The 19,166-nt window shown below is 43.6% G+C and overlaps 3 protein-coding genes and 1 long non-coding RNA gene across 6 annotated transcripts; 2 read left to right on the top strand and 2 right to left on the bottom strand.

Annotated features, from left to right (window-relative positions):
* Positions 1–90: 90 nt before the first annotated feature.
* LOC101064754 (calpain-2 catalytic subunit-like) lies at positions 91–5,504 on the bottom strand. The gene is made up of 21 exons (XM_011603482.2): positions 5,192–5,504; positions 4,988–5,057; positions 4,730–4,848; positions 3,664–3,797; positions 3,405–3,573; positions 3,237–3,320; positions 3,072–3,157; positions 2,902–2,976; positions 2,667–2,827; positions 2,416–2,585; positions 2,293–2,304; positions 1,987–2,198; positions 1,850–1,886; positions 1,633–1,698; positions 1,498–1,555; positions 1,369–1,433; positions 1,227–1,295; positions 1,074–1,152; positions 444–560; positions 296–354; positions 91–219 (listed from the first exon to the last, which is right to left on the bottom strand). Exons 1-21 carry the CDS (start codon positions 5,426–5,428, stop codon positions 196–198), a joined length of 2,103 nt encoding a protein of 700 aa, XP_011601784.2. The 5' UTR covers positions 5,429–5,504; the 3' UTR covers positions 91–195.
* A 1,506-nt stretch (positions 5,505–7,010) lies between these two features.
* Positions 7,011–14,775, top strand: capn1a (calpain 1, (mu/I) large subunit a). Of its 2 annotated transcripts, XM_029835129.1 has the most exons (23): positions 7,027–7,164; positions 8,187–8,204; positions 8,549–8,795; positions 9,243–9,312; positions 9,411–9,529; positions 9,646–9,779; positions 9,883–10,051; positions 10,194–10,277; positions 10,363–10,448; positions 10,556–10,630; positions 11,540–11,700; positions 11,810–11,979; positions 12,075–12,086; positions 12,260–12,471; positions 12,562–12,601; positions 12,699–12,764; positions 12,902–12,959; positions 13,056–13,120; positions 13,232–13,300; positions 13,388–13,466; positions 13,544–13,657; positions 13,758–13,816; positions 13,893–14,775. In XM_029835129.1, exons 3-23 carry the CDS (start codon positions 8,550–8,552, stop codon positions 13,917–13,919), a joined length of 2,115 nt encoding a protein of 704 aa, XP_029690989.1. In that variant the 5' UTR covers positions 7,027–7,164; positions 8,187–8,204; position 8,549; the 3' UTR covers positions 13,920–14,775. The 2 variants fall into 2 exon arrangements, with proteins under 2 accessions (XP_003964156.2, XP_029690989.1); XM_003964107.3 differs by lacking the exon at positions 8,187–8,204 and having other exon boundaries at positions 7,011–7,164.
* Positions 14,776–14,935: 160 nt separating this feature from the next.
* On the bottom strand, positions 14,936–16,046 carry mrpl14 (mitochondrial ribosomal protein L14). 2 transcript variants are annotated; one of them, XM_029835130.1, is made up of 3 exons: positions 15,909–16,046; positions 15,613–15,699; positions 14,936–15,390 (listed from the first exon to the last, which is right to left on the bottom strand). In XM_029835130.1, the coding sequence occupies exons 2-3, from the start codon at positions 15,690–15,692 to the stop codon at positions 15,024–15,026; spliced, it is 447 nt and encodes a 148-aa protein (XP_029690990.1). In that variant the 5' UTR covers positions 15,693–15,699; positions 15,909–16,046; the 3' UTR covers positions 14,936–15,023. The 2 variants fall into 2 exon arrangements, with proteins under 2 accessions (XP_029690990.1, XP_029690991.1); XM_029835131.1 differs by having other exon boundaries at positions 15,894–16,001.
* Positions 16,047–16,075: 29 nt separating this feature from the next.
* LOC105416387 (uncharacterized) lies at positions 16,076–18,981 on the top strand. The gene is made up of 5 exons (XR_964527.2): positions 16,076–16,217; positions 16,331–16,594; positions 16,991–17,050; positions 17,272–17,391; positions 17,590–18,981. It is a non-coding gene; the product is annotated as an uncharacterized lncRNA (long non-coding RNA).
* The last annotated feature ends 185 nt before the right edge of the window (positions 18,982–19,166 follow it).

Genomic DNA, 19,166 nt, shown 5'->3' with positions numbered 1-19,166 from the left:
ATCCTTGCATTGCTGGATGTCTTTTCCTCTGTGTATTTTTGCTGCTGTTGCGCCATAAATTTCTCTGTTGTGGGACAAATAAAGGAATTCTTGAATCTGAATCTTTATTATTCTTTTTTTAAAATTGTTTGACAGAAACCTCCCATCTGTTTTTCATCATTAGCATTTTTATGAGCGTTTATCTGCTCTCCGGAGTTAGTAGATTGCCAGACACAGCCACTAAAAGACAAGAACAGGGTTGGTGTTAGCAAAACATGCTAACTGGACTAGCAATGGCCTTTGTTCCTTCGCACACCTGTTGCAAATCCAGTTTGATTGTTCCCGAGCCATCTTTTTCCAGAGACTTGAACATTTCTGGGCAGGGAGGTAGAGATGTTGTTGAAGAAGCTCAGATTGGACCACACACGCCGAACCGATACTGATGTGTGCGTGTCAACACTTACTGAACAGCATCTCCAGTTTAATGAGACAGCCCACGAAACTGTCAAAGTCTATGGCGTACTGGGCGTCAGCATGGCGGCTGACGATGGTCTGTAGCACCGCGCTGTTGACATGGAAACCTGGAGAAGAGCGGGTTTGAAACACAGCCAGATCATTTTTGTTATCTTTGCTTTTTGAGGCAGGATAATGATGGGAGAGTCATGTTACACGTCCTCCGCCCAGACTCCTGTTGTAAAGTATACATGAATGAAACAAGTCCTTCCAGTTTTGTAAGCCCGGCACTTGCTGTCTGCACAACACGTTATATAGATCCAAATATAATATCTAAAAAATATAATTTAGCACTCATCTAGTAAAGAAATGGTTGTTTTTGAGATTTTGGTTTTGACATCTACTGGAGGGTTTTTGTGAATTCCTCGTTTTAATTAAACTAGATTTTTTACACGACTGTGACGATTACAACTCTCTCGTGTTATTCCGTTTACATGAATAATTGAAGACTTTTGCTTTGATCCATTTTAGAGAGGCAGCGTTAATGCACTTATCTTTTCTACAATCGTAGATGCTGTTACATGCTGAGTGTAAAACCCTATCAGAGCTTCATTCCACCATCCCCACTTCTCCTTCTTCACCTGCTTGGTGGGCAGCGCCTCTCATCTCGTGGGAGCTCATCGTTCCTGAGTTGTCCTTGTCGTGACTCTTGAAGATCTCCTGCGTGACCCCACGTCAGCAACAATTAGGACCAGGCTGAGTGATACTTGCGTCCACACTCATTTACCACTCACCAAGTAGTTCTGGATTTTATTCCAAAGTAAGTGGAACTCCATCAGGCCCAACTTTCCACTCTCGTCTTTCTGGAACGTGTTGAGGTTTATTCAAAAAGAAATGCATGTTTATTTTAAAGGCAGTTCACACTGAAGAGGATACATCCAGCAGACTGATGATGAGGTGGCCTGTTTCCAGGCTGAAGCCATCTGTCTTGATGTCACATCCTGAAATGTGTTTGAAGTGGTTAAAAATGCTCACGTTAAACCGTAACTCTGCTCCGCTACTCACTCTTCGAGACGACGTTGTTCAGAATTTGGACTAATTCAAAGACCGATACCTCCATGTCCTGTTCGGAGAATGTGGACATTTACATTTGATTTACAGTTTCCAGGTTTTGCTGCTGATTCTTGTTTCATCACTCACGTTTCCAGCAATATGCTGGAAGGTTCTTTTGAAATTTGGATCGATATCACTCTCACAAATCAGCTTCTGTGTGTGTGTGTGTGTGTGAGAGAGAGAGAGAGAGAGAAAGAGAGAGAGAGAGAGAGAAAGAGAGAGAGAGAGAGAGAGGATATGAACAATGGCTTCTGAAATTGCAGGAACGTTGGAATATCTGAATACTGACTTGAGCAATTCATACCTCCTCGATTTGAGCGTCAACGTCTTCCTCCAGTGGGCTAAAGAAGGAAACACACAACTTGAGCACGCTCTGTTGGGGGGCACGTTAATCACGACGCCTCGTCCTGACATTCTGTGCATGGCTGCTCTATCAGGTACCTGGTTTTGGCCTGTTTTTCAGAGAACACCCTGAGGATGAAGCTGCCGTTCTTGTGAGGCTGGAAGGTCGAGGGAATCACGGCGTACTCCCCGGGCGGAAGTTTGAAGCGGTCACACACCTCCCGGGTGTTGATGAAGGCGCTACTCATGGCCACAGCTCGCTGTCGCAGCAGGATATCCGGACCCAGGTGAACGTTGCTGCGGCCTTTGAGCTTGAGATGAGCAGGAAGTGGCTCAAATGTTTAAGTCCAAATTCACTGGATTCTTTCACACATTAAACGACAGCAACACTCTTGATTCTCATACCTGTTCCGGCACCTGCAAACAGGAAATGGACAATTTTTTTATTTTTAAATTTGCCAGCATCACGTACGTTAAACAAATATCCAAGTTTGACTTTTGATGAAATGTCACGTGATTTAGAGACACCTTATAAATAGCAAAGCCAATGGTCTCCAGGTTGCGGTCCAGCCTCTTGTATCGTCGCCCATCCTTTTGCATCAGCCCCAGCAGAAAAGTGCATCCGTCCTCCCCGTCCACGGGGTCGTCGTCCACGTCCTCCAGACGCACCATGAACTGAGGGTTGGACGTGAATGTGGCTGAAAGGAGAAAGGAGCGAGCTGACAGCTGCTGCTGCTGCAGAACGTTACCTGGACAGGTGATCAAAATGCCTCAGTTACCTGCATGATTGAGGCAGCCTCCAGCGGTGGATCCCACCCTCCACATCCCCTCGTACTGGTACTGGTTCCAGTGGCCCACGTCATCACTCTCCAGTGTGTCTGGGGTCAAGTTACAGATCTCCAGCTTGGTGAACTGCCTGATGAAGTCTGAATAGGACATCCTGAACAGAGGAACACACTGGGATGAAAGCACATCCTGGAGTGTAAGTGAAAGGTTAAAGGTTAATGGAGTTACCAGAACTCTCCATCTTCAGCCACGTGGTTCAGTTTTGCTTTTTCATCTCTGCTGACATCGTTCCACTCCCTCGATCTGGGTTTATTTTTGGATGCAAAATAGCTTTAGGTGTTAAAAAAAAAAAAGGGATGACAGGAGGATGGTGGTTGCTAGGCGCAGTGATTATTTACCCATCACTCCACGCTCCGGTCCACTCTACCTGACCCCAAGGGTTCCTGACGCGGATCAGCCGAACCTGCTTGCCTCGACAACTAACCTGAAAGACAACCGTGGGCGGTTGGCTTTGATCTTTTCAGACTGAAAGTCATCTGTCTCGGTTAAGCTCAGTCGCGCACCTCTTCTGCACCGGTGACAGAGTAGGCGTGTCCTTTGACCAGTTTGAGAGCTGTCACTTCTTCCGTCTCATAGGCACTGGTGATCTGCAAGCATCACACTGGACATTTGTCCTCCTGCTAGCGCCCGTGCACGACCGGCGTGCAAATCAGTATGCAAAGAAGTCTTACGTCAATGGAGCAACCCATGAGCGAGCCCAAGCTCAGCGCTCGCTGTATGATTTGGAAGAGGTTGTCTGGAGCTTTATCTAGAGCGTACGCTTCTGCAATGCCTCCGGTGAAATCCTCAAATCCCTCGATGGTGTTGCCTCCTGCCAGAGCCTCGTAGCAACCGTTCACCCTGCCAGGAAAAGATGGGGATGGTCGTCGTGGTGATGCGTTTCACTCTGCATCCGCACTGTTAATGAACCAAAAGATGAACTCTTCTTACTTGGCGTAAGCCTTCTCCAGCAGAGCGCTCCAAAACTCAGAACCTTGGGCTGAGTGGACGAACAGCAGCTTCCCGTCTTTGGTGGGTAAACGGTCGTCCACCACGACTTCCACCCACTCACCAAACTGCCAGAACTGAGCCGGGGGGGGGGGGGGGAAGCACCGTAAACTCGACATTGCGTGTCACTTAAAATGACAAAGCTTACAAAATGAATTCAATTCAATAAAACAGGAAGTGTTTTAGCAAGAAAATGCTCCTATGAATGGGTAGAAATACACCAACTGTAATAGCATGACCTGTTAAACTAGGATATTGACTTGTTTTAATAAGAGGGGAGTTCAAAAAGGAATGTAAAGTTGTTGTGATGCAGTAAATGAAGCATTTTCGAGGAAAGTTCTTTTTTTTATATATTGTTGAGAATTGTCTTTATCTTGTTATGTGTTTCACCATATGTTTCTGTCTTCTCTTAGAAGTTAGGCAAGGTAGACTCATTGGTAAATGTAATAAAGAGCAGAGACATTCCATTTGCAGGATTGTTGTTTGTTCTATTGTTATCTCAGGAGCCAGTCAGGCAGGAGGTGTCAAACACTCATTGTATACAGGACATCAGGGGGTTGATGATCACATTTGCATAAAGAATGGGATCTGGCTACCTGGGAAAACAATGGAAAAGAAGAACTCTACCAACACCAAATGGGACTGGAGGAAGAGGACGAGGCCATCCCAGCAGGGGATCTGGATTGGATTGCATGAACATTGTGAATTTGCATGTGTGTTACTATAAAAGACTGGGCCAAGGGATAGTTAGGTTGTCAGACTTCGTGCCCTGGCAATTGACTCTGTTGTTGCTAGGGTTATGAACTGGCCCGGAGCTCTGTAATATTTGTATCTGGAATTGGTTCTATTGTTGAATACATTTTGAAATTGGTACTTTTCTTCTCGAAGTCTTCATTCAAAGAACACGCGGATCGGCAGCTACACTTGAAAGGTATCGCGATCCAACAATATAAATAAATCAAATCTGCAAAAATACTCAGTGGCCAAGTGAAAAAGGACTTTGCTTGACCTGGAAGTGAAATATTCCGGCGTAATCTTCAGTAAAAGTCTGATCGGGGGGCACCACACGGGCCAGGATCCGCTGGTCCAGAGTCAGAGAGGCTATGGCAGCCAGAAGCCAGCAGTCACCTGCGTGGTAGGAGCACAAGCGCACCCTTAGACTGAGCAATATGTGGTTCACACACCAGTGCAGACATCGCGCACCACCTGGGCGCAGGAAAAACACACCGTCCCAGTGTCCAACCCACCACCAGTACGTTCGTCTTACCCAGAGCCCCCTGACAAATGTCTGTCCTCGTCGCTCCCCCATCAATGAACTTTGGGTCAGGGCACAGCTCCTTTAAAAGCAGCAAACAACAGAGAATATTTGCATGATTGTGAGATGTTTCATCCCTGTGAGAGACACATTTCCTCCCCACAGTTCTTTGTTTTAGACCATTTCAGATTGGGAATGGATTTTGCGTATTTTTACCTTTGGCCTTTTCCAGACGACCTCTCTGGTCTTGAAAGAGTACGGTCCCAGTTCCTCATACCCCAGCGATTTGCTCCCAGCTGGAAAGCAGTCGTCCTCAAACAAGCGTCCACTCCGGAGACACTCTTTCCACAGAGTCTCATAATCCTGGCCCGAGAACTTCACCGCGCGCTTGTTGGTGCCGACGCCTCCCTCCTTCTGCTGCTGGTGAGCCAGTCGATCTGCCCTGGATGTCATCCTCGCCTGAGAAGTGTCCAAATACTAATGTATGAATGTCTGAACTCAGCCTGATGCAACACGAACCAGATGTGGGTTTGTGCCGACCTCACTTATACAGGTGGAAGCCCTGGCAACTGGGAGGGGCTATGGACAGGTGGGGTGAGCAACCCTAAGCAAATGTGCAATGAGATGCCTGAAACCACAGATGAAGTACAAACAAGGATCCGCCTGAAGAGCCGAATAACCATTGCCTCATTTTGTGTGTGTGTGGGTGTGTGTGTGCATGTGTGCGTGCGTGTGTCCTTGAGAGAGGCAAATAGAGATACGCACAACGACCATGAATAGTTGGGAATCCTCCCCTGTTTAAGTTATCTGAAAACGGATGCATGAGAGGATCTCATTAAAACGGGCTTCATGCTAGCCTCAAACTGTTCTTTTCTGGGTCTCTTTTCTAATTTCCATGCATGTTTTTATATTTAGAATATCCTTGCAGTTGTGACGTCTTCCACAGCGAAGCCAGCTGTGTCAGACAGCTGTGGATGTGAAGACATGAAATCAGTTTCTGGTTTTTCTTTATTGCTAAAAAGGTTTGCCTAATGGTAATGATCCAAGTTTTATTTTATAAAAAAGGGTTAAACAGCTTTAACACTATGTAGCTTAAGAAGTTCAGCAAAAATCTACAGTAGTGTTCTTAACAGTCTTGTTGTGATTTATGTCTCTAAATTGCTCAATATTGTTGATAGACAGGGGCATTAATACTGCAATTACATGGAATTATTCCTGAGTCGTTGTTTCTGTACTTTTGACCAGACATATGCATCACCTGTCATTGTGTAAGTTAAAGCTGCGCTAGTCTGAAGGCAGCCGCCCGTCCGCCCTGTGTGAAGCTGCTTTTATATTTAATGATGTGTCTTCTGGTTTAAACCCTGAAAAATCTGTTTACTTTAATATTTTGTCTCCAACATGGTGTTCCTACAAATAAAATAATGAATGAATTAATTTGAAAACCAACTAAATTATGTCTGTACAGTTTACCACTCTAATTCCATCTTGATATGTGTGCTTTATGTGTTTGATTTAAAGAATGGTTCATCCAAAGCAGGACAGAACTAACATTTACTTTAAAAAAGAATTTGCCACAATATTTCTTTTCAGCATTAAACTTAATCATTATCATCATTATCTTAATATCAATCTCTAGTTACTTTGTTGACAATTATTTGCAGAATGAGCTGATGATTAACTTATATTGGCAAGTCTTATAATGACCGACATGGTCTTTGTGAGAACTCGTTATTTATGTAGAACACACCTTTCATAAATGATACTGACAGCTGGTTACAACATGAACTATAATTCCCACACAATCGACAATATTCGACCTTTCCATCATGCAAATTCTTAAGTCACCTTGTTATTTATTGTGTTTTGTGGGTATTTTATCTTTCCACTGCATTAATTGTTATTGTTACTATGGCTGAATTCTGCCAGAGATCATTTCTGCTGGTAAAAAGCCGGAACTTGTGCACCGTCGCTTTGGCGCCCCCTGGTGACGCAGGGTGTTCCTGCAGTTGGTCACTGGGCCCTCCTTCTGCAGGGGCGGGTCTCTGCCTGCAGCGCACGCACACGCACGCACACACACACACGCCAGGCGGGGTAGAGAATCTGCGCTCCGACGACCACTGAACTGGACAGATTTCACTCGATTAACGTTCATCATCGGAAAGAAACGGAGATTGGTAGTTTAAGCCGTGGTAAGCGCATTCGTTTCGTTATTTATTTAATTCCGTTTATCGCAGTCAAGCAGTCGGATTATCAGATTAACGGTTCTGCGTTGGCTTTTATATTGTTCAAGGCCACCAGCCGGCACGTTTAATTTAATAGCCAGTGCGATGTGGGAGAAGTAAGGCCCACTGATGTGGATCACACTCGGAATCAAGTTCGGGTCGGCTTTGCGTTTGTGCGGTAATGGATCTGCTTTTGTCCCGCATGCATTGGTGGGCAGGGTAATAAAATAACAGGCCCGTGTCTGAACAGGTGCTGACTTAATCACATGTCTCAGATGTTGCTTTTTTCCTCCTCTTCCATGGTGAATGCGTGCGAGGAGACTCCTTCCAGCTTCAGTGGCAACGCATTGTGGTCATTGTCGAGGTTGAAGTTCAACACATTGGCGTGAAAATGCTGAGACCAGCGCTGTTGTTCCTCTGTGGAAAAGCAGAAAACTGCTTCCGATCAATAGTCAGCAGTGGCTTCACTTTAGAAGTGTCACAAAGCAGAGGGGCATTCCTGCAGGCTGCAGGCATGTGGGGCCTCTGGGTCCGTTGTGGGGGGTTCAGCCCATACAAACAAAGTCCTTGACTTCAGACTACAGCGTCTTTCACACAGCAACACAAAGGTTTTGCTTATTAAATCAGCAGCAAGTTAATAATTATTATGTCCCACCTCAGTCTTCATCCATTGCTGGTTTATTAAACACATCATTATGATTCCTCGCTGTGATCCCATCATTCGGGGGGTTCCAGCTCTCTGACAGAGGCTTGGCACAGCCGTCAAAGCCTTCATTCATCATGTTGGCACAGCTGATTTCCTTGTGAAGCCCTTTTGTTTACCCTAAAGACAGAAAAAGCAAGAACATTCAAGGAGGTGAAACCCCCCCCCCCGCTAAGTTAAAAAAAAATTGCCGCTTTAGCTTCCCTGCCACAGAATGCGAATTATTTTGCCATTTATTAACAAATATTGACTAAATATATCTCTCTTGTATTTTCCTCCCTTTCAGCCTGCCTAAAGTGACCAGGTATTCTGAACTTTTGCTGCTGTTTGCTGTGTTTGTTAAGTGGCAACAGTCTTAGATTAAGGTCCCCAAATCTCCAGCAGCTGCTCTGCTCCTCTCGTCCCACGTACCGATAAAATCAAAATGTGAAAAACCATCCCGGGCCTGACATCAAATCCTCCAATAACCTTTCATTTTTCATTAACGCCATCAACATCTGCCAAAATTAAGTTCAATTGGGTTTTCCTCCTCATGCTGCCACACCTGATTTCTGTCGACAAGACTGTGCCACTGAATAACTTTTGTCTATTTATAGCCGGCAGTGTGCATAACCCCCCCCCCCCCTCTGTATTTCTATCTCTGTCCAGCATGTATCCAGTTGGAGGGATCTCTGCAAGCATATATGCCAACAGGCTGCGAGCGGAGGGCATGGGCTCCAACGATCGTGCGGTGCCGTTCTGGAACCAGGACTACGAGGCACTGAAGCAGCAGTGTGTGGAGTCAGGGTGCCTGTTCGAAGACCCCTGTTTCCCTGCCGAACCTCCATCCCTGGGCTTTAAGGAGCTGGCCCCGCACTCCTCAAAGACCCAGGGGGTGGAGTGGCAGAGGCCCACGGTGAGAGAACCTCAGAGGGACATGATGGTTTATTACGATGAGATTATGTCCCGTCGCCTATAGGAGTAGAGCAATTATTTACCCACGGGGGTAACGATGTGTCATTGGTGTAGATAGATACGGATACACTGAGTTCACCTTTTTACTCCTAATTAAGTCGTCTGTTCTTCTGGATTTACAGCTCGTGTCTACCGATCCGGTGATTCGTTATATATTAGTACAGCATCATTAAGTAGACATTTAAGAGCGGTGCCGAATCTATTAACAACAGAACCAGTGTTCTGATGTTCCTCAGTCCCGTCTAAGTACGAGCATTTAAAGACGGCGTCATCGGTCCTCTCTCTCTAATGACACGTGTTCCGATTATTAAATCACAGACAGGAGTATGAAGGGATGGAATCTTGTAGATCGGTAAATGTGTTGAATTGTTGCTGTTGCCTGTTGCAGGAATTGACAGATGATCCTCAGTTTATTGTGGGCGGAGCCACAAGAACAGACATATGTCAGGGAGCCCTGGGTACGTCTTTGATTCTTCTCTTCTGCAATGCAGCAATCTTCTAAAAGACAGTTCATCTGATCCCCCCCCCCCCCCCCCCCCCCCCCCACCCTTGGCAGGTGACTGCTGGCTCTTAGCGGCCATCGCGTCTCTCACCCTGAATGAAAGGCTTCTGCACCGGGTTGTCCCGCATGGACAGTCCTTCCAGGATGACTATGCTGGCATCTTCCACTTTCAGGTACTTTAAAACGGTCATCTTTTATTTATTTAGTACTAAACCAGTTGTTATTAAATCACATCAGACATGAATAAAGGGTCCCTAACCCTAACCCTAACCCGGTTTTGTTCTTGCAGTTCTGGCAGTTTGGCGAATGGGTGGACGTTGTCATCGACGACAGACTACCTGTCAAAGACGGCGAGGTGATGTTCGTCCACTCGGCTGAGGGGAATGAATTCTGGAGTGCACTTCTGGAGAAAGCTTACGCCAAGTAGGGCTGATTGCTGTTTTCCTAGTTGATGAATCATTCCAAAGGATGTTTAAAGTCAGGTTCTGGAGCCCTGCTGTTGATGCAGTTTATGTGTCCGTGTCAGGCTGAACGGGTCGTACGAGGCCCTGTCTGGAGGAAGCACCACGGAAGGGTTCGAGGACTTCACGGGCGGCGTCTCCGAGATGTACGAGCTGCGCAGCGCCCCCAGAGATCTGCCCAAAATTATTAGCAAAGCCCTGGACAGGGGCTCTCTGCTGGGCTGCTCCATCGATGTAAGCGCAGGAATGCTGCCAAGAAGCCGATTAAAGCTGCGTCACTGAGAAATCCTATACGTGTATACAAGTGGGAAAAATACCAAACCACTTTTATTTAATTTCCCTGATGACTCAGCATTCCATTTTTATATCAAAACAGATCACAAGTGCCTTTGATATGGAGGCTGTTACTTTCAAGAAGCTTGTAAAGGGCCACGCCTACTCAGTCACTGGCCTGAAGGAGGTCTGTTGATCTGTTACCTCATTTGCTCACGTATCAATAATTAACGCTAATGGTTCTAGTTTGCCTGTGACTGTGTGGGATGTAGGTTAACTTCCGGGGCAGAATGGAGCGCCTGATCCGTGTACGTAACCCCTGGGGCCAGGTGGAGTGGACCGGGGCCTGGAGTGACAAGTGAGTGAAGAAATAAAGAATAAGTTCTACAATCAACAGGAAACAATAAAACCCCCATGATCCATTCACGTTATTCAGTCACGTAATCTTGTCTTTATTGTGTGAAGCTCCTCTGAGTGGAATGAGATCGATCCTTCTGAAAGGGAAGATTTGCATCTAAAAATGGAAGATGGAGAATTTTGGTAAGATCTCCTTTGGCATAGTTCTAACCTGAGGATGTATTCATTAATATATTTATTCATTTCTGAAAATAAATGAGGATGATCGAGTTCCGGAAGGCTCGTTTTAGCCCCCACTGCTCATTCCTACACATTATTGGTAGTAGTAAAGTGGCACCATAGAGAGTAGCTTGTTGTGAAAATGTACTAATGGAGATGCTATTTTCCTTAGACTCATCTAAAGTCTGTTGTTACGCAGCCTCTCAAAAAACTGTTCTGTCATTGAGGGCTGGAAAATGAGGATGCATTAGAGCAGCCTTCAAGTCTTTTACTGACCAACACTGGCTTAATGGACCATTATCGACTGGAAGCAGGAGCTGCTCAGACGATCGGGTGCATAGTAGCGTCACTGAAGCAGCAGAACGCGTGATCATAGTTGAAACTGCAGTGCAGCTTTGTTGTCTGGGTTTTTAGTCAGCGTCCAGTTCAAAGCTGTGCCCAGCTGTGCTTTCCATGTCTTTGGCTGCTGTAAGACTGCAAATTTCCCTGCTGTGGGAACAATAAAGGTTTAGCTAATATTAAAAGCCCAGAACAGCAATGGGTCATTTCACCAGTTAACCTTTTTATAATGTAGTCTCATAAATAGGAGAATCTGTTAAAAACCCATAGTATTGCAGTTTATAAGCCTGTAGCAGGACACAGTATATGTGCTGGTTTTGTTTAAGGAGACTGATAAAGTACTTCTACTCTCAGAAATCCACAGCATTTTGCAGACAGATAATCTGCACTTCCTCTTCCAGATTAATTGGTGGGAAGCAGTCGGCCAGATTATAATATGAGTAAAAGCATGTGCTGCTGTTGCTTAGACAACAAAGAACGAAAGTATTACTTTATGTTATGATTCTATTGTCCGGCCTTCTTTTTGTTTTCCAGGATGTCCTTCAATGAGTTCAAGAAGCAATTTTCTCGCATAGAAATCTGTAATTTGACTCCTGACGCCCTGAGTGAGGACGCCCTCAGCCATTGGAACACAATGACCTACTCCGGCATGTGGAGGAGGGGGAGCACGGCAGGAGGCTGCAGGAACCATCCCAGTAAGTCCTGACCATTAACCTGCCTTGAGTGCACGTGACTACCCGTTCTGATGCTGCGTTAAAGAGCAAGGAGGTCCAACAGGCTAACACAAACTTGATATCTGCACAGACACATTTTGGATTAACCCCCAATTTAAGATCACGCTCCTGGAAGAGGATGACGATCCGGAGGATGACGAGGTGGCGTGCACTTTCTTAGTGGCTCTCATGCAGAAGGACCGCCGCAGATATCGGCGTCAGGGTCAGGACATGCACACCATCGGCTTCGCCGTGTACGAAGTAAGAACGGAAGCGAAGAATAACCGAATCCTTCGCTGTTTCAGTTCACAATTGAACCCATTCTCATTAGTTTCCTTTGTGTTTTTTTTTTACAGATTCCAGAGGAGGTAAATACAACATCTATTAACACCAATGACCGATGATCATACCTCCATATTGAAAAAGGATATACTGGATATATTTTACTAACACTAATATTAGTAATAAGAGTTTTAAAAAAGGATGTGATTCAGGGTAATAATTTATTGAAATATGCAAATGCTTCTTCTGCCACCCTCAGTTCAAAGGCTGCCAAAATGTCCACTTGAAGAAGAACTTCTTTTTGAATCACTCGTCATGTGCACGCTCGGAAACGTTCATCAACCTGCGAGAGGTGAGCACACGTCTCCGCCTGCCCCCCGGAGAGTACCTGATCGTCCCCTCCACCTTTGAGCCCCACAAAGAGGCCGACTTTGTCCTCAGGGTCTTCACGGAGAAACAGTCCGAGACAGAGTACGTGTCCTTTTTGTGGTTCCAGCGCCGCTTCTTTGCGTGCAAAGTGCAACAATGTTAAATCTCCCTCTGGTTTCTTGTGTGTGGCAGAGAAATGGACGATCAGATCTCTGCTGATTTAGGAGATGAAGTGAGTATCACTCAAACACTGTTGGGGAATTTAAATGGATGGATACAGCTTCAGCAAGATTCCCAGTATAAACCAGTTTATCTCTGTTTCCCTGCAGGATGAAATAAGTGAAGAAGACATCGACGACTCCTTTAAGTCCATGTTTGCTCAGCTGGCAGGGGAGGTAAAATCTGTCTGTTTTTCTTTTTCACATGCGCTCGATAAGCTACTGCAATTTGTAATATTTATGTAAAACATTCCCAAAATGCTTCATCCACCCAGATTAATATTAATAATATTAACCATAATGCTCTTTTCTAGGACATGGAGATTTCAGTTCACGAACTAAAGACCATTCTAAACAGAGTTGTGACCCGGCGTGAGTTTTCCATATTTACATTACATTTGTATTAGAAGGGAGTGTAAGATTTACAGTATATAAACCAGTTCGGATGTGTGTTTTTTGCTTTTTCAGATAAAGATCTGAAGACTGATGGCTTCAGTACAGTGTCTTGCAGAACCATGGTCAATCTCATGGATGTATCCTTTTGGGTTTTCCACTATTAGCAGATAATAGCAGCTTTATGTGGTCAACAGAATTACGTAACATTCTGTAGATGTGGTTTTGTTCCTTATCTAATTGTTTACCAGAAAGATGGCACTGCCCATCTGGGACTGGTCGAGTTTCAAATCCTCTGGAATAAGATCCGAAAATGGCTGGTATAAAGACTAAAAACTGTTGCTAAGATCTGTCAGTAGTATTTTCTTTGTATTTCTATCCGTCACATTTCTGTCTGGGCGTTTCAGGTCATTTTTAGACAGTTTGACCTGGACAAATCAGGGGCGATGAGCTCATACGAGATGCGTCTGGCTGTGGAGGCAGCAGGTAACGCTCATTTCAGGAAAGCAATTGAATATAAACACTGATAACAGTAACACTTTATTACCTTTTCTTCTGTTCAGGCTTTAAGCTGAACAACAAACTGAACCAGATTCTGGTAGCTCGGTACGCAGAGAACGACATGATAAACTTTGACAACTTCATCTGCTGCTTGGTCAAGCTGGAGGCCATGTTTAGTGAGTTTGAAAATGTGTCACTTTCTTCTGCATGTTTGATCTTTGAAGAGCTTTCAGTAATAACTCAGACGACGGTTCATGGGAAAAATCCTCTCAACAGGGCATTTCCAGCAGCTTGATAAAGAGGGTTCAGGAGTGGCTGAGATTAATATCACAGAGGTAAGGGTTTTTTCTGTTTTCTTTAAGAAAATGGATGTTTTAGTATGTTCTTTTGACCTAATCTTTATTCCCGCAGTGGCTTTACGTGACAATGTGTGGTTGAAGAGGGATTCCCTGAGAACGCGTGCCAGCAGACTGTCACTATCATTCGCCTTGTAGACCTCTCAGACGTGGCTGGTTTGATTGTTTTTAACACCTCAACGTTCCTCACATAGCAAAAGCACTGTGTAATAGGAGACAGTACCGCCAAGTCCTATCTGATATGCAAACCGGCAGTATGAAGCAGTTAGTGTGCAAACGTTTGCCATCTCTTGAAGCCGCATGAGTCCCCGCATGACAGAAATTCTGGCTCTAACCAATATTGAAAAGCGGGTGTCTGTAAAGTGTAAGTCTTGTGGTCAGATTGCCAAATAATTTTACGATGTCCAGTGTTAAGTAAAACCCCAATAGCTGTGTGTTACCTTTAATCATGTTAAGGGATGAGTTTGGTATAATTTAGCTAAATTCAGGAAGTCATTCAATTTGTAACGTAATGCGTCTTTTCCTGGGTCGTGAGACTTTGACTTGGCAGACGAGACGATTACCTGATGTTCATTTTATACGTTAAGGATCACTTGCGTTTTATAGAGATGTCTGTAGATAGTACAGCCTCACCAACTTTTTAAATTTGATATTATAGTCTGGCTTCTTATGTCAAATTGGTCTTTGGTTTAACTGCCGTCGAAATATAGGCCCGTTACGTGTTTTTACTTTGCACTCCGATTCTACCTTAAGGGAGCCATCGGTCATGTCCTATCAGCTTCATGAGATCCTGTTTAACAGTCTCCTGAAGTGACATTTGCAGGGATCACACAATACTGAATGCCTTACACACAGCACCATGGTTATTGCAGCTAATATAAATATAGTTGTGTTCTGAATGTATGTTGTGCCTACAATAAAGGCTTTCCTCCTCCCATGTTGGCCCTGTCAGTTTGACCCACATTTTGGGTGCATTTACTATAACATAAACCAGGAGTCTGCGTTTGGATTACTGTAAACACATGAAGGCCTTGCTCAAATGTCAAATAGGTTGACCGGCTTGTTGAGCTGTTACATACAATAAGCAACAATAGAATATTTATTTTACACAAAAACTGGACGTGGGCCCAATTTAATGTATACTGATAAACCTGGAAATATGGACAAAACACAATGTTGAACAATGCTATACAAATGAGCTTGCAATTGCAAGAACTTTTGAGTAATCGCCTTCCAAGTTTCGGAGCTGAGTGGGCACAGGGACCCTTATTCTGGTTCCTGTGGGGTTCCCGTTTTCTTCTATCAGAACAACATTGTTTGAATCAAAGCGTGGATTCATGGGTTGTCCAGGCATTTTGTGTCCAACGATCAGTGCCTTCTTCTTCTGTCCCTTGATGGCAAGCAGCACCTTGTCTCCTACTTTTCCAATGCCATTCTTGGTGTACACATGGATCACTCTTGGTGCGCGGTGGTATGGTGTATTTCCAAGAGAGCTGTTGTCCACTACACGCACTCTTGTCATTTTTTGAATGGCTGATCTCACGACAGAAACACTGAAAACAAGAGAAGGAAAATTATTCATCTTTAGCTTATAAGAAATTTTTAAAATTAATACTTTGTGAAAATACAGCGCTGTACAAGTGCTGACTTCTGAGAGGTTTTACAGGAGTTTTGATTAGTGTTGCATTTTTGTTGGTTTATCAAATCACACAGACAGCATCCATAATAACCAGGGCAGCAAATTATTTATTCACCATGACATGTACATTTCTTACCTAAACTGTCTCTTCAGAATAAGGGACGGGGTGTCTCCGAGGGTTCTTGAGAGAGATCTTGATAACTGAGCGAAAGCCATTTTTACCCTTGAAACAGACAGCATTAATGGTTAGCGGGGCTAACTCATGAGGGCTAATAAGAATAAAAGACATTCTGCTGACAAATGTTAATTTTCACAAGCACAGGGTGCGCGCATATTTATGATAGAGTGCAGTAAAATTAGCAAAAAGTCTACGAGGCTGAAAAAATTCAAGATTCAAGATTAAAATATAGAACTTGCTAATGTTGACGTTACCCGTCTTTCCAGTCCCATGCCAATGTCAAATGATGACGTCAAAAACATGCGACCAATGCGGGTTTCTCTGGCGAACGCAAGCGACGTTATTTATGTAAACAATTGGCCGAAGCGTCTGGTGTGTGTTTTAGTTGAAACTGAGAGATTACTGTCTACAATTGTGTCCTTTTTTCCCCCAAGTATTTTGTTTGTTTTTCGTCCGTCATCAAAACGCGCCTTGTGAAACAGCAACTTCGTAGTCTAAAGATTGTTGACATGCATGCATGCGGAATTTAAACTGGCACAGACCACAACTTGCACAACTAATACGTAAGAGCCGTGAAAAGCTGTTCTCATTGAATGTTTTCTTTTTAATGCAGAGATTTGCTTAATTTGCAAAAGTTAAGCAAAGTGTCTCAAATCTAATCGTGTTGTTTTTTCAGGCCATTGAGCCTGTAATTCCCCCTAACAGTTTTTAAGATGGGCAAGGAGAAAGAAATGAGGAAAACTGCGAAACATAAAGATTTTAGAAAATTTCCTAAAAGGAGAAAACGGAGAAAGGACTTGAGCGTGAAGAAGAGGGTGTATGAAAGTGCCAGATCAAAGACACGTATATACATCGGTGTCGCCTTTGAGCGCTGGAGAGACCTCCGTCAGCTGAAAGGCATGAAGACGGATGCAGAGCTCGCTTTGTTTCTGCTCGATGGGTAGGTGGTGTTACCTTTCTGCTGTTTTCACCACAATGGTGAGCTGAAATGGCACCGTGTGGAGCTGCTACAGCAGCTCTGTAGTCAGTTATTCGAGCATCCATCATGTGGGTTCATGCATTGTATGTTCACTGCAAAAGATAAACACATATCAGGTGTTTGTCGTCCTATTACGTCTTAATGTTGTGACCACTGACATTATATTGACATTTAGGCTACCTTTCAGCTGACCTTTTGCTCCACCAAGAGCAGGAGTGAATGTATTGTTTGAGAGGGGGAGTGTTTTGTCAAACATTGTCTTGGCTTTTCCAGCACTGAGATCCCAATAAATAATAGCCTTAAATAATGCCACTGTGGCAGTGGCATTATTTAAGGCTATTTTTACACTCTTTTCAGTCTAACACCAGTCAATACGGATGAGGACACAATCAGCGCAGATGAATTTGAAAGTGCCGTGTAAGTCATCAGTCTGTGTTTAAAACCTATACTTTTAATAAATGTATTGCAATATAATTCTGTATGGAAATTTGTAGTTGGTTGGGGTTTTATTTATTTTTTTCTTTTTGAAAGCCACTGTCACTGTGGTAGTTTTTATCCTGCACTGTAATGTCAATGAATTCTTGATGCGTTACTTATTTTCTTTAGATTGGATTTGTTATTGTATGTGTTTTATATAGTGTTGATTTTGAGGATCCAAAATGCCAAGATGACGAGGAGTGTTTGACCCCATTAGAGAAAGGCTGCCCTGATACTGGGTGATGACTGGCGTCAAACTTCACCCAGCACGTCTGCATGCAGTAGGTTCCACACTGAAATGTCACTGCATGCAGGTTGTTATCGTAGTCCTTAGTAGTTAACGTTGCTCTTTGACTTGTCTTTTAGAATATCTAGTTAGAATAGCTCAGGTGTGTATGTCTGGGGTCATTGTGCATACTTTCAAATGCATTGTTGCCTTTTATTTGTTGTTAACTTATTACGTCATGTCTGTTCTCCAGCTGCATGGGTGAAAATTCAAAGCCTGGCGAGATAGAGCTACACGGATCTCTGTCATGGTGTAGGATGTTTTAAGGAAGATCGTCTGCAAAGTGAGACCTTTAGTGGGAGTTTCTAAGTCCGAGCAGCGAGAAGCTGGTTTTTTTTGTTTTGCATTTGAATTGTTTGACCACACTCGAGTCTGCAAAATGCTGAGTTCTACCTGGGTTTTGGTTCTATGAATATTAGAATGCACTTAAAACTTTCTGCTGCATATGTTGTCAGAGAACATCTCTTCATCTCTGGTACCCACCAGCTGAGATGTCCCTTCAGCCCCCCCCCACAGTCCCTTCAGCTGTGGGATGTTCCACTAATGAGGACAGTAGGTGGGACACTGTACGTGGCTCTGGTATTGGACCATACTGGAATCCATAGTACAGGCCCTGGATTTGTTTAACCTTGAAACCTTGAACATCAATAATCAACTGTTTGTTTTAAACTCTGGAGCAGTAACCACCAGGCTGAAGATAAATAGCTCATTCCGTCCAGCTCTATGAAACGTTATTGGATGTCTTTCTGCCAGAATTATGGACTTTACAGTATTTCATATGAACTGAAATGTATTCTTAATATTATGATTTAAATATTTCTGTACATGATGTGATTTTTGGTCAGATAATCTGACCTTGGTTTTAATGTGAGCCACAAATCACCAGTTCTGAACCTTGTGTCGTCATATTAAAAAAGAAAAAGAAAAAATCTTTAAATGCAGCCTTCAAAGGGTGCAGCAACTAATCGGATCATGCCAAGATTGTGAGTGTTCGAACCCCAGCAGACATATCAGGAAACATAAAGGTACACAGGGTTATTTTTGAAGGAGGCTGTTGAGGGAATTTGTAAAAGTTATTGTCATCAAAGCTACAATATTCTACTAATAATGACACTGATAATACAGCAAACAGAATTATGGAAACTGAGGTTGCAAGTATGTATTTGAGAACAATATGAAGGCCATATAACAAGCCAGTAAAAAAAAGAATGAACTGACAAAATCAGAAGTTATCAGATTCAGACCCAACTGGACCCTCAAAGCAAACTCACACAGGACTAAAATTTCAACTTTGTTTAGTGTAAGTAAGGTTTCAATAAATAGATTGCCAGCACAAACAGAGGTGTCCAAATCTGTGTGTTAAGAACAAAGGTTGGAATTGGGCACAGCTTTGAGAAGAAAAAGACACAGGTGCAAGTTATTATGACGGGGACAGCAATCACACAAGCAGAGTAAAGACAGAATAAAAAGTTTGACGTACCACACCTTGCTTGCAGGCGCTGGGATTCTGTTAAGTGCCTAGAGATCATTTTGATTGTAACAGATTCTATATAAATAAAGACTGATTGATTTAAATGTTTGGAAACCAATGACTGGCTGTATTATTATATGAATGACCATGTATTTCATAGATGAGAAAGAGGCTTTAGCACCAAAAATCTAATTCACTGTCTTATTAGAAAGTGAGTTGAATTATGGAGCTACATTTTTGTAGTTTTAATAACCATGCTGGTGTCAGTGATTTGTATCCCACAAAAATCCCCCCCGAAA

Source organism: Takifugu rubripes, chromosome 4, assembly GCF_901000725.2.
Source record: "Takifugu rubripes chromosome 4, fTakRub1.2, whole genome shotgun sequence".
Classification (NCBI taxonomy): domain Eukaryota; kingdom Metazoa; phylum Chordata; class Actinopteri; order Tetraodontiformes; family Tetraodontidae; genus Takifugu; species Takifugu rubripes.
The sequence above is the reverse complement of the archived record's forward strand: the minus strand, read 5'-3'. Positions and strand labels throughout refer to the sequence as shown.

Bases quoted from the DNA above. Each gene is read 5' to 3' on its own strand.
- mrpl14 (XM_029835130.1), bottom strand. From the start codon at position 15,692: ATGGCTTTCGCTCAGTTATCAAGATCTCTCTCAAGAACCCTCGGAGAC. The intron at 15,391-15,612 runs GTAAGAAATGTA...TCTTGTTTTCAG, and splicing joins ATTCTGAAGAGACAGTTTAG to TGTTTCTGTCGTGAGATCAG.
- LOC101064754 (XM_011603482.2), bottom strand. From the start codon at position 5,428: ATGACATCCAGGGCAGATCGACTGGCTCACCAGCAGCAGAAGGAGGGA. The intron at 4,849-4,987 runs GTAAGACGAACG...CCTACCACGCAG, and splicing joins CATTTGTCAGGGGGCTCTGG to GTGACTGCTGGCTTCTGGCT. The intron at 1,556-1,632 runs GTGAGTGATGAA...TTCTCCGAACAG, and splicing joins TCCAGCATATTGCTGGAAAC to GACATGGAGGTATCGGTCTT.
- capn1a (XM_003964107.3), top strand. From the start codon at position 8,550: ATGTATCCAGTTGGAGGGATCTCTGCAAGCATATATGCCAACAGGCTG. The intron at 10,631-11,539 runs GTAAGATCTCCT...TTTGTTTTCCAG, and splicing joins ATGGAAGATGGAGAATTTTG to GATGTCCTTCAATGAGTTCA. The intron at 13,301-13,387 runs GTATAAAGACTA...TGGGCGTTTCAG, and splicing joins ATAAGATCCGAAAATGGCTG to GTCATTTTTAGACAGTTTGA.